Raw genomic sequence first — 17,179 nt, 5'->3', positions numbered from 1 at the left:
AATTGCTCAGGTTGATAATTTCATTTCTCCTAAAGATCACTGTCGTCTAAAACTAATTAGAGGCGCAGGTTCCCGAGAAATTGTCAATATTCAAAGCAAATGTTGGAGTTTAGGAGGTTATCATTCTTCTACCATGACAGTCTGACGGGGTGACTGGAAATATTGTCATGTGCTGCCAAGATCAGGGTGTCATTAACGACTGAATCCTTCCTCCAGCTCATAGATCTGTCTCCTATTTGGCCTTCTTTTATAGTGGAAAGACTAAGAAGCCAGAAAAGGTTGAATATTTCCACCCTCCCATGAGGTTACCCCTTTCCAGTTTGAGATGCACTTTGTCTTCTCTTTCCATGTGGAGCAAGACCCCATTGCTGGCTGCTTCTCTGGTGACGTCCTGATCCCCTGCAAAAGCTGAAATCACTGGGTAGCCGTTTTGCATTAAACTTACCTAAAAAGTGCAAAGACAGAAAATCTGAGTTTTCTCAATACTCTCAATGACTTTTAAGCCTTGTACACATCACTAAGCTTTTGTGCAGGTTAGAAACAGGGTCGAATTAAGCTAAGGCAATGCATGATTTCTGTCATGCATGCAGACCCCTTTAACTAAAATAACCTACAGTCTCATTCTTCACTTGCTGGTTTGTAAATGCACCTTAGTCTCTAGAAATGAGCATTTGAAAGAGGAAAAAGAAAAGTAGAGAAAAAGAAACACATCATCTTCTTTAGATCAGAACCCACCTGGATGGTTTGTCTGTTATAGACCTTGACCACGTGGAAACTGAAACTATATATGCCTTTTCTCGGTGCTACAAATATACTGGAAGCAAGATCAAAATGGTTGCCAATATTAACTAATACCTGGAAAGTAAACAAAAAAAAAAAAAAAAAAAAAAAAAAAGAGAGATAGAGAAAGAAAGAAATCAGACCTCACTTTAGAAAACCACCAGTGAACATCTTACATGAGCTCATGACCGATATAAAGCCTAGTCGAGATAGCATTTGCAGCACAATTAAAAGTGCACTGCAGGGGAAAGGAGCCAAATTACAGAGGCATTTAAAAAGCATCACAGTTCATAAAACGATTCAGTTATGCAATAATGGTCTCCAAAGCCTGCTAGGTGAAGTGCAAACGTCCACACTGCACTGTTAATAAAACAAAGGTGGCAGAAGCGGGGGAAGGCAGGGGAGTGGAAGGAAAGAAAAGAGGGAGGAGAAAGAAGCAAGGAAAAAAACCCTGAAACTCATCAACTTATGATGCAAACGTATGTTTTTTATCTCGATTTACTGAAATCAAACCTGCCCTCGAATTCAGAAGGGTATAGAACTAAAATCGCCCTAATGAGATGACTGATGGAGGAGAGAGAATGGTCTGCAACAGCAACGTCTGCCAGCTCATGCCTCTGCCGCTCCGGAGAGCTGTGCTGCCTGGCCCGCATCCTCCTCAGGCGGCTGGGGTTGGCCTTTTCCTCCTCCCCGACAATAGTCTTCATTTGTCATATATTTGAGTGTCTTTTGAACGCAAGAAAAGAGTTGAGCCCTTTGTCACATGTGCGAAGCCTTTCTTGATGGCGGCGACCGAATCCTGCCCCGCAAACTGCCGAGCCCGACACTTCGACGGGAATCCGGCACAGGCGCATCGCTCCCTCCCTTTACAGGCACCAGCCTGGTTTGGCTCAATAGGCACGGCTAACAAGGGGAGAAAACCCCGCAGGCCCGTAGCGCGAGGGGTGAGCCCGAGCCGGCTGCTGTGCCGCGCCGCTCCTCCCCGAAGCGCCTCAGGCGTGCTCGGCTTAGCGGGCTACAGCCTTTTGTTTAATGGATCAAAATGCAAAGCGGGAGGAAACAAAAGCCAATCCCCTCTGCAAATCCCGACCCTTTCCTCCCAAACAGCAAAATCCTATTGTTTCCAAGAAAAAAAAAAAAAAAAAAAAAAAAAATCCGTTACTGCGGGAGCACCGAGGGAGAAATGCCTTCAAACTCCTGAGAACTGAACACTGCTGAATAAAGCGTCTAAAATACGCTACACATGAAGCAAACTCTTGGTTGGGTTTTGTTTTTTTTTTTTTTTTTCCTCTACTGATCTGACTTTATGACAGCTTGTAAGGAATAGCTGTGCAAACTCATTAGGAGGGACAGGTAGACAGATGAATGACAGGCGTACAGACAGATAAAAACAAAAGCAGAGAAAATAGTCTGAGTGTGCTAATTTTGGCTGACTCCTCAGTACTACTTCAGGAGTAAGAGGCGGCAGAAAAAAAGTGAATTTCGTCGCAAAAGTCAAGTGGTACGCCGGGGCACGGGCTCCGGTAGGCAAGCAGCGAAGCAAGGAAGGGGCAGGACCAGCAGCCCGGGCTTGTCAACCTTCTCTGCCCGGCGTACCTCGTGCAGGGTAACACCGCTCATTTACAACCCACCGGGGACAGTGTTCGCCTAGTTTCATAAAGCGGGGAACACCCTCTTCTTCCTCAGCCCTCCCTCCCCCTGAGAGGTGCTGTAACATTGCCAAATGCGCTTGGAATAGGCAGCCCCGGTGACTTCTCGTCGGTAAATCTCTGTCCTCTCCTTGCCCTGAAAATAAGCATCTCTGACGGAGCACCGATGGGGAGAGGGGGAGTGCGCACTCTCTCCCCGGGTCATCCTTGACTGCCTGGGGCAACCCTCGGCTCCAAGGAGCACCCACAAGCGCCCGAGGCACAAACTCGCACGTTAAAGCCCTCTCGGTAGTAGCGATGGGACCGGACAAAAAGCCGCCGTCGCCCTTCTACCCCCAACACACCCCAAGAAAGCCCCGCAGCCACCTAAAAGAACTTCCCAAACTCTTTCTGGGAAGTTGAGCTGTAAAAAATGCTATTGAGCGGGTGGGTCAGGATTAAAAGATGGAAGGTGAGCAGAAACTAAAGTCCGGGTGCAGGGGTGGGGATGGCCGCGCAGGGAGGCTAGGGGCCGGCGGCGCGGAGTGCGGGGCTGCGAAGGCAAAGAGAGCGTCGGCTGACCTGGTCGAAGTAGATGGTCATGGTCCGGTTGCTCATCTCAGAGGGCTCGTGGTTGGTGCTGCGGGTGGCCGAGAAGGCCACCTTGGCGCTGCCGGAGCGCACCGAGATCCCCAGGGAGGAGGTGATGGCGCCGTCGGCCGAGGGGCTAGAGTCGCACACCACCAGGCACTTCCCCTCCAGGACGATGGGCTCTGTGTCGTTCTGCGCCCGCACCGGGCACCCGGCGGGCAGCAGCAGCAGCAGCAGCGGCAGCGCCGCCGCCAGGCAGCAGGAGCAGCCGCCCGCCGGCTCCAGCAGCGCCCCCCGCCGCCGCCGCCCCATGCCCAGCGCCCGGCCGCCGCCGCTCCGACTCGCCGCCGCCATGCGGGCAGCCGCGGGGAAGCGGAGGGGGCTGCGCGCCTGCTGCCGCTGCGGCGCCCGGCGGCCAGAGCTCTGCGGGACGGTGGCTGGGCAGCGGCGGCTGGGGCCGCGCCTTCCTCCCCTTCTCCTCCTCTGCCTCCTCCTCCTTCTCTCTTCCTCCTCCTCCTCCGCCGCCGCGCGGGGCGAAGGAGCCTCCTCAAAGGGCGGGCGGCATGCAGCAGCCTGGCAAGGGCAAAGGCAGAGGTGAAGCAGAAGGGCGGGCGGGCAGGAGCCGGGCACCACGCCGCCCGGCACCCTCCCCTCGGCCCAACAGGTCTCTCTGGGAGAGACCTTGCTGCCCAGCGCCTCCTCGTGTCTTCTCTCTCTCCCGTCCTCTAGCACCGGGAGGTCCCGCAGCCCCACCCGTGCTTTGAGCCGGGAGGAGGGGGGCACCGCTGCAGGTTTCGTCCTGAACCCACGGTGGATCACTCTACGGACTTCTCGGGCGGTCCCTTTCCGCCCCACAGCCGAGGGAGGCTCCAAAATCCGGCTCGTTCCCACAGCCCCACTTTTTACTACATCTGCGAGCCGGGTTTATGTCTGTCTCCTAAAGCCCCAGCCATTACGAAAGGAGATTTTATCATCATTATTATTACTGGTGATGCTCCCTCTCCTCCTCACAGCAGCTGCCCCACTATCCGTTCCCAGGGTTCGAGTGGCCCTGGGCTCCCCGCAGCCCGCGCCTCCGCCGCGGCACTGCTCCGACAGGGCTTTGGGAGCCGCCGCCGCCCTCCTCCCTGCCTGGAGGTGCCGCGCTCGGGCACCGACTTGTACTTCCCAGACTCTTGTCCCCCAAGCTAGGCTACCCCCGCTGCCTCCTAAACCCTCTGGAAGGAAGCGGCTTAGACATCCCTCGGCTCCCACCTTGGCAGCATGCACATCACAAGAGGCAAAACCTCACCCGTCGTCTCCCTGGGAAGTTGCATCTCAGTTGTCCCCGCTCACCAGAACACCCTGAGATCTCGCTCCTGGGAGATCCCCCCTACACTTCCCCGAGGCATCTCTACTGCTGCTGTAACCCGGCATCTTATTATTGCTATTATTTAAAATGGTATTTTGCAAAAGGACCAGCCAGCGGGGAGGAGAACGGCGTTTTTACCTGGGAGGTCCATGACGGGAGACGAGGGCTGGCTAGGTAGCTCGTCCATGAACTTGTATTGCTTAGAGAAAATGAGCCGAGATTGCGCTGGCAGAAAGAAAAGGAAACAGGAGTCGCCTCTTTCTCTCCCGCCCATTGCCAATAATCTCCCCCCCTCCACCCCCCTAGCCGCTACCACCACCACCCCACTTCCTCCCTCCTCCCCTCTCCACGCACACACATACACTCGCACCCGGCAGCGATTCAGACGCGGGGAGCGGAGTGGAGTGCGGCCCTGGCACTCCCCGCACCCTAGCCCCTGCCCCACACCCCGGCACCCCGCGGGCAGCAGCGGCTAGGCGCGGAGCTCCCACCGGGACGGCCTCTCCAGGGCGCCCCGCAGCAGGGCAGAGTGTCCCCAGCGGCGGCGAAAAGCTGCACCACCCGCCCCACCCCCCCCCCTCCCCCCCCCCCCCCATTTAAACCCGTGGGTCTGAGTATCCCCGGCACAAACACGCTGCTGACACACTGGCACTCACGGGCCACTGTTGCCGTCGGGCAGCGCGTCGCCACTAACTTGATTCATAGACTTTAATAATGATGATGATGATGATGATATATATAGCACTAGCAAGGACACGCTGTTTGGGGTACTTCAGATTGCGCACCACATTCCCATGCCTGGACCCCTGCATCTCGGCGCCCAGCGGGCGGTGGCGGATCCGCCTTCATTGAGTTTATTAAACTGTGGAGCGGCTCTGCTCCCAGACCCGCATCCGCTTCCAGACCCGCTTCTGGTCCAGAACCTGCTCCCGTTACCTGACCCGCTCCCTGACCCGCTCCCGGCCCCTCCCGAGGCTCCGCGCCAAGAGCGGTGGTGGGGCGCCACCTGGCGGCGGCGTTGGGCGGCGGGCCGGGCTGGACGGCGAGACCGCTGAGAGCTGTGAAGGAAGGAAGGAGAAGAGGAGGGAGGGCGGACGGAAGGGAAGTAGGGTCACACCCTGACAAGGGCGGGAAGAAAGATTCCCAAAGGGCAGAGCGTTAGAGAAACTGAGTGGTCGCCCTCTCCCGCTGCCTGCAGGGCCCGGGCGCGCTGCGCCCGCGGATCCCTCCCGCCTTCTGGAGCTGTAATGATGATGTATGTCATAGTCAAGGTTATCATCAGGTATTACTGGCTGCAAATGTTTCATGTGTCTCGGTTCGTGTGGCTGCTGCTGAGAGGTTGGCAGCAATGTGAGGGAGGGTAAGGCAATGCTCTGGCAATGAAGTTTTGTGAAATAGCTTTGCATTTCTATGCATTCCTCTCCATTGCAAATTGTTTTTCTGGTTGTATACAACATATTCCTAGAGATCCCGATACTCAGACTTCAGCATCTGAAAGGAATAGAAAGCCACATATAAATCTAAGTGGTAGGTCTTGATAAGGAGAAAAAATTTGCATGTGTAACTCAATAGTAAAATTACGGTCTCATCTATGAATGAGCACTCCTCTGTTTCAATCTTCTGCTTCAAGCACAACTGAGGAACCCCTGTGGGTGTCTGCCTGATGATTTGCACTGAGAAATTAATCATGCCCTGAAATTGCAGCTAAGCAGTGTGCAGGGAATTCCTAACCTATAGCTCCTCATTTCAAATGAGAATTTTGTACTAAGCCTAAAATACTCATGTTTAATGGTCTTTGTCTTGAGTTCAAGCATCGAGGGATGAGAGTAGAAAGCTGAAAAGTGTAGTGAATTAAAACTATGAGGAATCAGAGCAGGAGCCAGTCTGTGGCTGTAAGGCAGCCCTTGTTCTACAGGACAGTGAACAGGACCACAGAAATTCCTTCAGAAGACATCAACACTCAGTCTTATATGGGGCTGGTACACTGGGGAGATGCTATTATTTCTCTTTAGGTCACCCTACTCAGTCATAGAATCATAGAATGATAGAATCGTAGAATCAACTAGGTCGGAAAAGACCTTTAAGATCATCAAGTCTATTACCCCAGGACTGCTAAGACCACCACTAAACCATATCACTTAGGGCCTCATCTTCACATTTTTTGAACATTTCCAGGGATGGTGATTCCACTTACCTGGCTGAATGCTTGATCACCCTCTCTGTGAAGAAATTTTTCCCAGTATCCAACCTAAACCTCCCCTGGTGCAGCTTGGCACTGTTACCTCTTGTCCTATCACTTGTTACTTGGGAGCAGAGACTGAACCCCACCTTGCTCTGTCTTCCTTCCGGGTGGTTGTAGAGAGCAATAAGGTCCTCCCGAGCCTTCTTTTCTCCAGACTAAACAACCCTAGTTCCCTCAGCCATTCCTCATCAGGCTTGTGCTCCAGGCCCTTTGCCAGCTTTATTGCTTTCCTCGGGACCTGCTCCAGCACCTCAATGTTTTTCTTGTAGTGAGGGGCACAGAAGTGAACACAGAATTTGAGATGTGGCCTCACCAGTGCCGAGTACAGGGGGATGATCACTGCCCTGGCCCTGCTGATCACACTATTTCTCGTACAAGCCAGAATGCCATTGGCCTTCTTGGCTGCTTGGGCACAAGGTGCTCATGTTCAGCAGGCGTCCGTCAGCACCCCCAAGTCCTTTTCCATCAAGCAGTTTTCCAGCCACTCTTCCCCAAGCTTGTAGCATTGCATGGGGCTGTTGTAGCCCAAATGCAGGACCCAGCACTGAGCTTTGCTGAACCTCATACCATTGGCCACAACTCATTGATCCTGTCCAGATTCCTCTGTGGAGCCTTCTTTCCCTCAAGAAGATCAGCCCAGCTTGGGTTGATCCCACCCAACTTGGTCTCATCTGCAGATTTACTGAGGGTGTATTCAATCCCCTCATCCAGATCATCAGTGAAGATATTAAACAACACTGGCCCTAAGACCAAGCCCTGAGGATCACCACTAGTGACTGGTTGCCAACTAGATGTGATACCATTTACAACCACCCATAAGGGTTGGCCATCCAGTCAGTTTCCAACCCAGCAAGGAATCCACCTATCCAGGCCATGAGCAGCCAGTTTCTTAAGAACACTGTGGTAGACAGTGTCAATGCTTTACACAAGTCCAAATAGACAATGTCCACAGCCTTGCCCTCATCAGCCAAGTGGGTCACCTTATCATACAAGGAGATCAAGTTGGTCAAGCAGGACCTGCCCTTCATGAACCCGTGCTGGCTGGGCCTGATCCCAGTGGCTGGTATGACTATTAAAGACTGAATCAAAAGCAGCATTAAGTACTTTAGCCTTTTCCTCATGCTCAGTCACCAGGTTTCCCCTGATATCCAATAAAGGAAGGTTCTCCTTGGCCCTCCTTTTATTGCCAATAGATCTGTAAAAGTACCTTTATTATCTTTTATGGCATTGGCCAGATTTAGTTCCATCTGTTCATTCACCTTTCTAACTTTCTGTCTACATAGCCTAACAACATCCTTGTACTTTTCATGAGGTAACAGCCCCTTCTTTCACAGGTGATAAATTCTCTTTATTTTCCTGAGTTCCAGCAATATCTTCCTGTTCAGCCAGGCTGGTCTTCCCTGCCAGTTTGATTTTCCACACATAGAGACTGCCTGCTCCCCCGCCTTAAGGATTTCATTCTTGAAGAGTGTCCAGCCTTCCTGGACCCTTTTGTCTTTAGGTAACATTTTCCAAGGAATTCTGCCAACCAGATTAGCATCCTAAACAGGCCAAAGTCAGCCCTCCAAAAATCTAAAGTGGAGGTTTTGCTGACCTTCTTTTGCTGACCTGACTTCGCCAAGGATTGAAAGTTCAATCATTTTTTGATCGTTTCCCCAAGATGGCCTCCAACCATCACATCACCCACCAGTCCTTCTCTATTTGTGAACAGCAGATCTAGCCAGGCATCTCGCCTAGTTAGCTCACTAACCAGCTGGCTTAGGAAATTATCTTACACACCCTCCAAGAACCTCCTGGATTGTTTCTTCTTTGCTGTATTGTACTTTCAGCAGACAGGTTGAAGGTGGGGTAGGTTGAAGTCCCCCACGAGAAGAAGGGCAAGCGATCATGAAACTTCTTCCAGTTGTTTGAAGAACATGTCATCTGTAGCTTCACCCTGGCTGGGTGGTCTGTAACAGACTCCTACCAGGATATCTGCTTGGTCAGCCTTCTCCCTGGTCTTCACCCACATTCATCCTTCTCACTCACAATATTAAGTTTAAGGCAGTTGATGCACTCCCTGATAAAAATGCAACCCTGTCGCCTCTTTTTCCTTGCCTATCCGTTCTGGAGAGCCTGTAGCCATCCATTGCAGCACTCCAATCATTCCATCACGTTTCTGTGATGGGGATTATGTCATGAATTCCCTGCTGCACAATGACTTCCAGCTACTCCCATTTGTTGCCCATGCTGCTGGCATTGGCATAAATGCACTTAAGTTACCCTGTGGATCTGGACTCCAACAGCAGCACGCTACCCTGTGGCTCATTTCTAGTGAGCCTGGCGTTACCATCTTCCCCCTTCAAGCCTAGTTTAAAGCCCTTTCTATAAGCCCTGCTAGCTCCTGGGCTAGAATCCTTTTTCCCTTTGGGACAGACATACCCATCTGCCACCAGCAGGCCTGGTGCCGTGTAGACTGACCCATGTTCAAAACCTCCAAAATTCTAACACTGACACCAGTCACAGAGCCAGGAATTAATTAGTGAGGTTTTTCTGATGTAGCCATTGTAATTGATTGTGACTGGCAGGAGGGACAAGAGCACTACTTGGGCTCCTGAACCCTGAACCAGTTGACCCAAGGCCCTGAAGTCCTGTTGTATTATCAAGGAATGAAAACAGAGCCAAAAGATTTGTTCCTTATTTTATATGACTTGCCACATTAGGCACAGTGGTGAGAGACTGATGGCACATCATCATTTCCATCTGCTACTTTCAAGAAAGATGAGTGTAAGAACTAAAAGGAACTGAAAAGCCCTTAAATCCAATGTGCATCCACAGAAAAACAGGTGAAATCTTGCCTTTCTTTGAATACAAGGAATGAATCTCAAACATACAAAAACACCCTTCTGCTTAGATACCTAACTAGCAAAAGAAGTAGTGGTACAAATCGGTACAGCATGAATGGAAAAGGGAAATTACTAAATAATAATACTTATTTCTAATAAAATATTTAATTATACAACCTTTATGGTGTTTATTAGAAAACAGCTCCATGCTGTCTAATTAAATACTATCCTTAATAGCATTTATGGGATTAATCTGCTGCCTTCCTGGAGTTATTTAGCTGGTGGAATTATTTCTGCATCTTTGCTTTCTTTTGTGAGTTGCAAGATTGAAAATACAAATTTCAAAATTATTAATATGGGGAAATACAGTTTATTTAGTTATGGAGTGCTTTCAGAAAGTGTAGCTTCTAAAGTAAATAGATAAGGTATTTGCAGTCCGCTTTCTTGAGCTTAAGGTTTGGTTGTATTTGGAAAAGAACAGTGTGTAATCAAGCTCATGCCATTTTTCATCACTTTGCCGAGACTGTTAGGAATACAGACATTTCTAGCAGGGTCATGTTGAACTTGATGGTGTGGGAGTTCTACAAGCGATGAAATCACTCATTTCTTTGGAGCCTTCTTTAAGATAGCACTCACCTTGAGCTCACTTAAGCCAACAACTTCAAGGGGAAAAGTTTTTTGTCTCATCTACCAAATCAAGTTATCAACAGAAAGGTATTTTGATCAGCAGCTCCCAAGTGTTTCCCATACATTGTTTACATTAATGTTTAACAAAAATGTGATACTTTTTTCCAAAAGAAAATACTTACATATCTGTTCCTGACATTATTTCACATATATTTGCATGTATTATCTCAATGTTACTAATACGAATACAGAGAAAGAAAAAATGTTCATCTGATGTGAAATACTTTTATCTACCTCCAAATATTTGGACAAGTTTGTGACAGGGACGCAGAAACACTTCCATGATCAGCCAAGGTGCAGAAGACTGAGTCCTGATTTATTAAATACACTACAATTTAAATTGCTAAGCATCACCTTCATGGATTAAGTGGCCTTTAAAAAACAATTTTACTGGAAATCATAAACCGGATTTAATAAATCTGATTCTTTTTTCTTTACAAGTATACCTTTGAAATGTAATCTGGTGGTAGAGAAAGTGCACTCTTTTGTACCTATCCAGCAATGACCTCCATATTAACCACAAGTTATGGTTAAATCAGCTGAGGTACATCTACCCCCGTGAGACCAGTCCCTGTGATAAATTCAACCGTAAGTGTGACTTAAAGAATTCTTTGTAAATTCAAATCAGTAGTTCATTCTCTATCCTACTGGGGCACCAGGGCAAATTACCTTAGAGCTACCAGCCACAGCAAAGAATATATACTGCTCTTTAATAACATGCACAACGTTCTCAAGTATACACAATGCAGAAAAAAATTATCTAATAAATTAGAGTTCATTCACAGAAATACTTAAACTTTTTTTATAGCCTCAGTCTCAGAGCCTCCCACATCAATCAAGGCAGTTATGTTTTCTCCTGCATAGGGAAATTCATTATAAGTGTTTCTGAGGTGTCAGTTTTCAATTGCAAAGGGTCTCCCCTCATAGGAAGGTCAGGACTACAGATGGAAGATTTTGCATGACCCATCTTCATATGGAATATCATATCTGATGTAATTTCAGAAATATTTGCATAACATTTTACACATCGAAAGAAATATGTGTGGTGCCTCAAGAATATTTTATTTGTTCATTTAAAAATACCAGAACAACTCTAGACAGCGGTCTATTTTGGAACATAAAATGTTGTTTTCTTCCATAAAGTATCTTTAATTTCTAATGTTTTATTAAATAAACATATTTAATGATGTAACAAAACCCAGGACATTAGAATATTTTAACTGCAATATAATTCATCATAGAGCTCTGATTTAATACCATTTCATGTCAGATTGGATCTCTGAATGTCGTATCTTAATATTCACAGTTACTTAGATAACACTACTTTTTCTGAAGATGTTTAAACTTACTGAACCAGTGTCAAAGCTTGCTTTGAATGAAGTATTTATGTGACAATTATCTTATTAAAATATTGTTAAATGCAGCCTTGTACACCTCATAGAGATGAAACAGACGTGAAATACTGCATAACTTTGTAGTGGTAGCAGACCTCTTACATGTAGTCATAAAGTGATACTTAAATCCACTCTTCTAAAACAAGCTTGCAATGCCACTGCCTTAGATACTTGTACCAGAAATGTCTCACAAATAGCCCCTGCAGTGAAATGGCTAGCACTTAACAACATGCTACTGTACTCTTTAATCCCTCTCATTTAATGGAATTTCGGCTCCAGGAGGAGAGGGGATTAAAGTTATTTTGCAGTGCCTTTCTCTAATATCATGTTCTGACTCTGTTGTTAGCTTCTGTGACCAATAAATTTTCAGGCTATTCAGGTTTCCTTGGGAGAATTTAGAGATTAAGATGTTGTATCATTAGAAAAAAAAAAAGGTGGCGAAACACTGTTTTTTCTAAACACATACTGATCAGAAATGTTCAGACAATGTGCCTGGTCACCTCTGGTCTGCATGATCAACACTTATTTCCAGGGTTTGGTGCATCCTTATAACAAACTGTACTGCAATGATGTTGAAGAACTCTGCTGTTCTCTGAATTCCTTATTCACAGAATAACAGCTTTTAACTAGATAAATGATGACAGCAACCCAATGTGCCTTCCAAAGACTGAACATTTTTTTGTGTAAAAAGAAAATGCACTTGGGAGAAAAGTTTATAACACTGGCAGCCAGGCATGTGGCTTGGCCAGTACAAATAGTTACTCCTTTTACATGTAACCCTGAGCATTGCTTGTGTTCCTAAGTTTTGGGCATGCACTTTCCACCCATACAAACTCGCAACTTAATCTTTTAAATAAGGAAAGCATATTTTAATAAAGTAACTCCTAGCTAAAAGAATTAAAAATGTCATTTATTCTGTTGCACCTGCATAAATGTGTGTCCACCCAATACACTCTCCCTGAGCCTTCCAAATGAATTCAGAGACTGTAGACTTTAAATGAAATTTCTAATAAAAAAGTTGCTATAAACATAACACATTTGCAAGTTTCACTAAAGGAGACCTCTTCGCTGTCATAGCCAATATATATAAAGTTCTTTGAAGTTTAATTATTATATATAGTAATATAGATATTGTATGTCTCATAATATGTAGATTGATGTTAAGTAAATATAAGGTTTTATACTCATATATTAGGTACATATAGATACTATATGTTAGTTCCATGTGAGAGTTGGTTTTAAATTATATTTTTTTGAACTGACTGTATTTCTGCAGGTGAGATATTGTTATACAATGTCACACAAATGCAGCATTTAAAACTGAGATATGGAGTGTTTGTTTTCATAAGAGAGAATCTTAAAACAGGACTTTGAAATACAATAGAGATGCCAGAGCCTACAATTGCATTACCTACCTTCTTTAGTTCATTCAGCTATATTTCAAAGCAGACCTTCCAGTTCTAATTGGAGAACGGTTATACCGAATTGCATGTTTTTCCTGATGCATGATCATTTGTATTAACAGAGAAGACTCTGACATTTCTGAAAACAGTCCACAGAAATAAAAATATATTGCAGAGATAGAAGATCACATTATTAATGCTTTCATTTAGTTAGTTCTGAGTTTAGCATTTCAGATTACAAAATCATGTTTGAAAAGCAATGTTGTAGAAGACTGTCCCTAATGACATAAACGGAAGGAAATCTATAACTTTTTTTTCATATGTTTCTTTGCCTCAGGTTATTTTTTGCTTCATTTTTTTGATTCTGCTTGAAAGAGCCATACGTTTTTATTTTCTTTTTTTTTTTTTTGAGAAAGCAACTGTTCTGTAAACAGTTCTCTGTATGTTGTCTCAAGTTGCAAACTCACCAAATAGGAATATAAAAAGCGCTACTTGCTTTGGAAATCTCATCCCTTATAGAGGCCTATAATGTAACCATTCTGGTAGGGATAAAAATCGGCTAGACTCAGTCTTTTCAAAATTAATTTTTCTTCTGAAATAAATAAATCTGTGATGCAACCAAGAAACTATTCACAGCTTTAGTGAATTAAAACAGATGTATTTGGTCACCTTTACATGCTCATTCCACCTCAGCACATGACTGCTGAGAATTTTGGCAACATTTGAGAAGCCCAAAAGATCTGAGTCTTGGTTTCCATCACTGGGTAATCAAAAAGCTCATTCTCAGGTCTTTGAAGACTTCTGTTGTTTCTTCATTAGAAATAATTATGAATAGCAATCTTTGTCTCCTTTGACAGTATCAGGAAACATACAGCCAGTCCAGATCCAGCCATTGTGCATCAGCACAATATCACGCTGTTCTCTTCCAGAATCTAAAGGTTTTATCAGAAAAATGTTTTAGCTGCTAATGACTGTAGAGGTAGCCTCACAGACCATGGCAATAGATGCAATGGCAGCTCTCTGCTACTTTTAAACAATTGCATTATGAGATATGACCTATTTCATTCATCTTAGTAGCTGCTAAATTGGATGTCCCTGAAAACATTTGTGACATGTCACTTCTTTCAGTCCTCATCAAAGCAGGTAGGAAAGGAGATGGAACATTTCCTGCTGAACACTTACACAATCCACTGTGAATGAAAACTCATTTGGGCTGGATAAGGAACACTGGTATTTGTCACTTCTTACAATAAGGGACTTGGAGCCAGAATCCAGTAAATTTTGAGATTCTTAAGGGAATAGAAAGGGAAAGCTACTATGAAGAAGCTGGCATATTCTGTGCCAGAGATGTGGACAGCCAGGCCCAGGAGCCTAAGGAGTATATGTCACTGTGTCTGGAATAGTTACCAGCTTTACTATTAACAGCTTCATTGGAAGAAGAATTGAAAATTAATTTTCTATCCTAAACTGAACCTTTGGCATATATTACTATTTAGTCACACCCAGTTGTCCTAGGATGTACTGCTACAGGTGGGAGAGATTTTTTTGCAAAGCAATTTGTTGATCTGTTTTGAAGGATCTCTACATGTTTTTGCACCGTACCTCTGGGGTACCACATACACCTCTGATCCCATCCTAAAATTTAGGCAGAACTCTCTGAGTAGTAAGCCCAGGTAATCTTTCACTGTAAAGGGGCTCACATGGCCTGATCTGTGCCTGTCCCAGACACCGAACACTCAACACGTTGCATTCTATTGTACATGACTGCATGGAAGAATAATGGCATCTGAAGGCACAGTCAAAAAGAGGTGACACAGAAGCAGTCACCCCCATCACCTTGTACTTTTCCTTCCAGGGAACTGTTGAAACACTCAGTACAACAACTCTAAAATTTCAGACATTTACATGAGGGACTTTGGGGCAGACTCAGCATTTCCGATTCTAATATTGAGACCTTCACAAGGGATATCACATCTGAAGCTTTTTCAATGCATTGAACTGAATGACACTAAATTCAATGACTTTAAATTAAAGAAAAACAAAGAACCAGATCTCTGATACACTTTTACCAAATGCAAGAACAATACATATTTTTAAAATAAAATACATTTCATGTTGCAAATCATTCCTTTAAGTAGCAATTACTATATATAACATAGATTATATAATACATATGTATTAGGGAAATTAATGTACAGATATCCTGAACTGAAAGTCTCAGGCCTGAAAGATCTAGCCAGTGTTTTACTTAAGGTACTTGAACAGTCCCTCTGTGCTTTTTCTTTATGTGAACAAGCCTTTGTAGGCCTGGAGCCACAACACAGAGGGAAAAAATGCCAAAAGCATTTGGTAGCATTTCTTTTCATGACTTTGTGTTTGTGATGCTCTTGAATCAGTATCATTATTGCTTTATTATACTTTGTCATTGTGGTGACAAAAGATTTCAGTGCAGCTCTGTAGAGACTGTTGTGGAACAGACATGTCTTTCAGATGTCAACTCTGTTCTGTAAAAAGGCAGAAAATGATTTTGGAGATAGGCTTTCCAATGACTGCAAAGTAGCTGGCGCCTCTGCAACTGTCACTTTTCAAGACCAAGTAAAATTCTTTGATATCTTTTACAGCTCTGCTTAAACATTGTATATGCCAATGACAGATGTGTTTAAGCTACTTACTTACATACTTTTATCTGTGTAGAACTTTCCACCAAAGTAAGGCAAAGCAAAATGGATATTTCTCTTTGGAGAAGGGGAAAGAGAGGCTGAGATTCGATGTGAAGGGATGACTGAGAAAGGCAACACAAACACAGTTGAGGTTATCAGGTTTCAAAAAGGAGGCAGAGACCCAGGTCAATGCAAACTATCAGCCCTAAGCAAAATACTCAGCTTTCAAAAGCCATCACTTTCCCAAAACCATGATGTCCATCTTCCTCACAGCTACAGGCAAAAAAAGATTATATAAAAAAGCCCTCCAAGTATGATGTTAGTAGGTACTATGTGCACATACAGTACAGATGTGGTGTTTGTTTTTTTCTCAGTGACTTTCTTTTCTTCTTTTTCCGAAGGACTTGATGAGATTTTATAATTTACAATACTGTCCTGGGTTTAGCAGTAACAGTCATTTTTTTCTCCTTCTTAGTAGCTGGTGCAGCACTGTGTTTTTGACTTTCGGCCTGGGAACAGCGCTGATAACACTGATGTTTGGTCTGACCAAGGAATCTGTGAGTCTCATGCTCTGCCAGGGAGGAGGGGAATTCTGGAGGAAGCAAGGACAGGACACCTGACTGAAACTAGCCAAAGAGGTATTCCATACCGCAGCATGTCATGCCTGGGATGTAATGGGGAGTTACCTGGAAGGGTGCTCTCCGCTCGGTCAGGCTCGTTTCGGCGGGTGGTGTCGTATTCTCTTCCCTTGTTATTTCTCTTATTATTATTATTGGTGGTAGCAGTAGTGATTTGCGTTATACCTTAGTTACTGGACTGTTCTTATCTTAACCTGTGGGAGTTACATTCTTTCGATTCTTCTCCCTATCCCTCCTTGCCGACAGGGCTTAAACCATGACAAATATGCAGGACTTAATGAACATGGCATTTAAGGCTACATCAACATTGTGCCTTCAGTCAAGGTCTAAGCCCATGCTTGTACCAAAATATGTTTCCCATCCGCCCTGTCCAGTTGCTAGTATTTAAGGGCTTGGCTGCACCTAAATATTTAGGCCTAGGAACACACTAGTCGGAGCGAAGCCAGATGGTTGTGCTAGGCACTGGGAGATAATACTGCCAAACCAGTGAGTCACAGCTGGGAGACAGGGATTTCACCTTTTTAGGTCAATCTTGAGAAAACAAGAACTCAGCAAACTATGCCCCCTGAAAAACAGTCAGTAATTAATTGTTTCCTGTCATCTAAAACTGTCTAAAAGTAGACTGCAAAATCAGAATAACCAAAAGTAATGTATCCCTGTTTGTCTTTTTAAGGAAATCATTCTTGATCTGTCGAAAATTATGAACTCATTGCAAATAATCACAGCCCAGTTGATAACTAGCTGCTGTTCATCACTGACCTTGAAGTATAGTGCACCTTACTTAAGAACAAACAGTAAATGCTACAAATAACATGTAAACATTACTTCCAGTGGTATTTGGGCTGAAGAGTGACTCTCTATTGTCTCCTCATTGTTTGTTGTTTTTTTTTTTTTTTTCCTCTCATGTGAGCTAGATATTCTGTGAAAAATCACCCAAACTGATATTGATGTTCAAACCTGGAAATGCTTTGTCTATTTTT

The 17,179-nt window shown here is 45.0% G+C and overlaps 1 protein-coding gene across 1 annotated transcript; it reads right to left on the bottom strand.

Annotated features, from left to right (window-relative positions):
- Positions 1–247: 247 nt before the first annotated feature.
- On the bottom strand, positions 248–3,353 carry CBLN2 (cerebellin 2 precursor; the record flags this gene model as incomplete). The annotated part of the gene is made up of 3 exons (XM_080610463.1): positions 248–445; positions 736–855; positions 2,991–3,353. The coding sequence occupies 3 exons, from the start codon at positions 3,351–3,353 to the stop codon at positions 248–250; spliced, it is 681 nt and encodes a 226-aa protein (XP_080466589.1).
- Between the last annotated feature and the right edge of the window lie 13,826 nt (positions 3,354–17,179).

The sequence above is a fragment of the Psittacula echo genome (assembly GCF_963264785.1).
Source record: "Psittacula echo genome assembly, chromosome: 2".
Taxonomy (NCBI): Eukaryota; Metazoa; Chordata; class Aves; order Psittaciformes; family Psittacidae; genus Psittacula; species Psittacula echo.
This window is presented reverse-complemented; position numbering and strand designations above follow the sequence as displayed.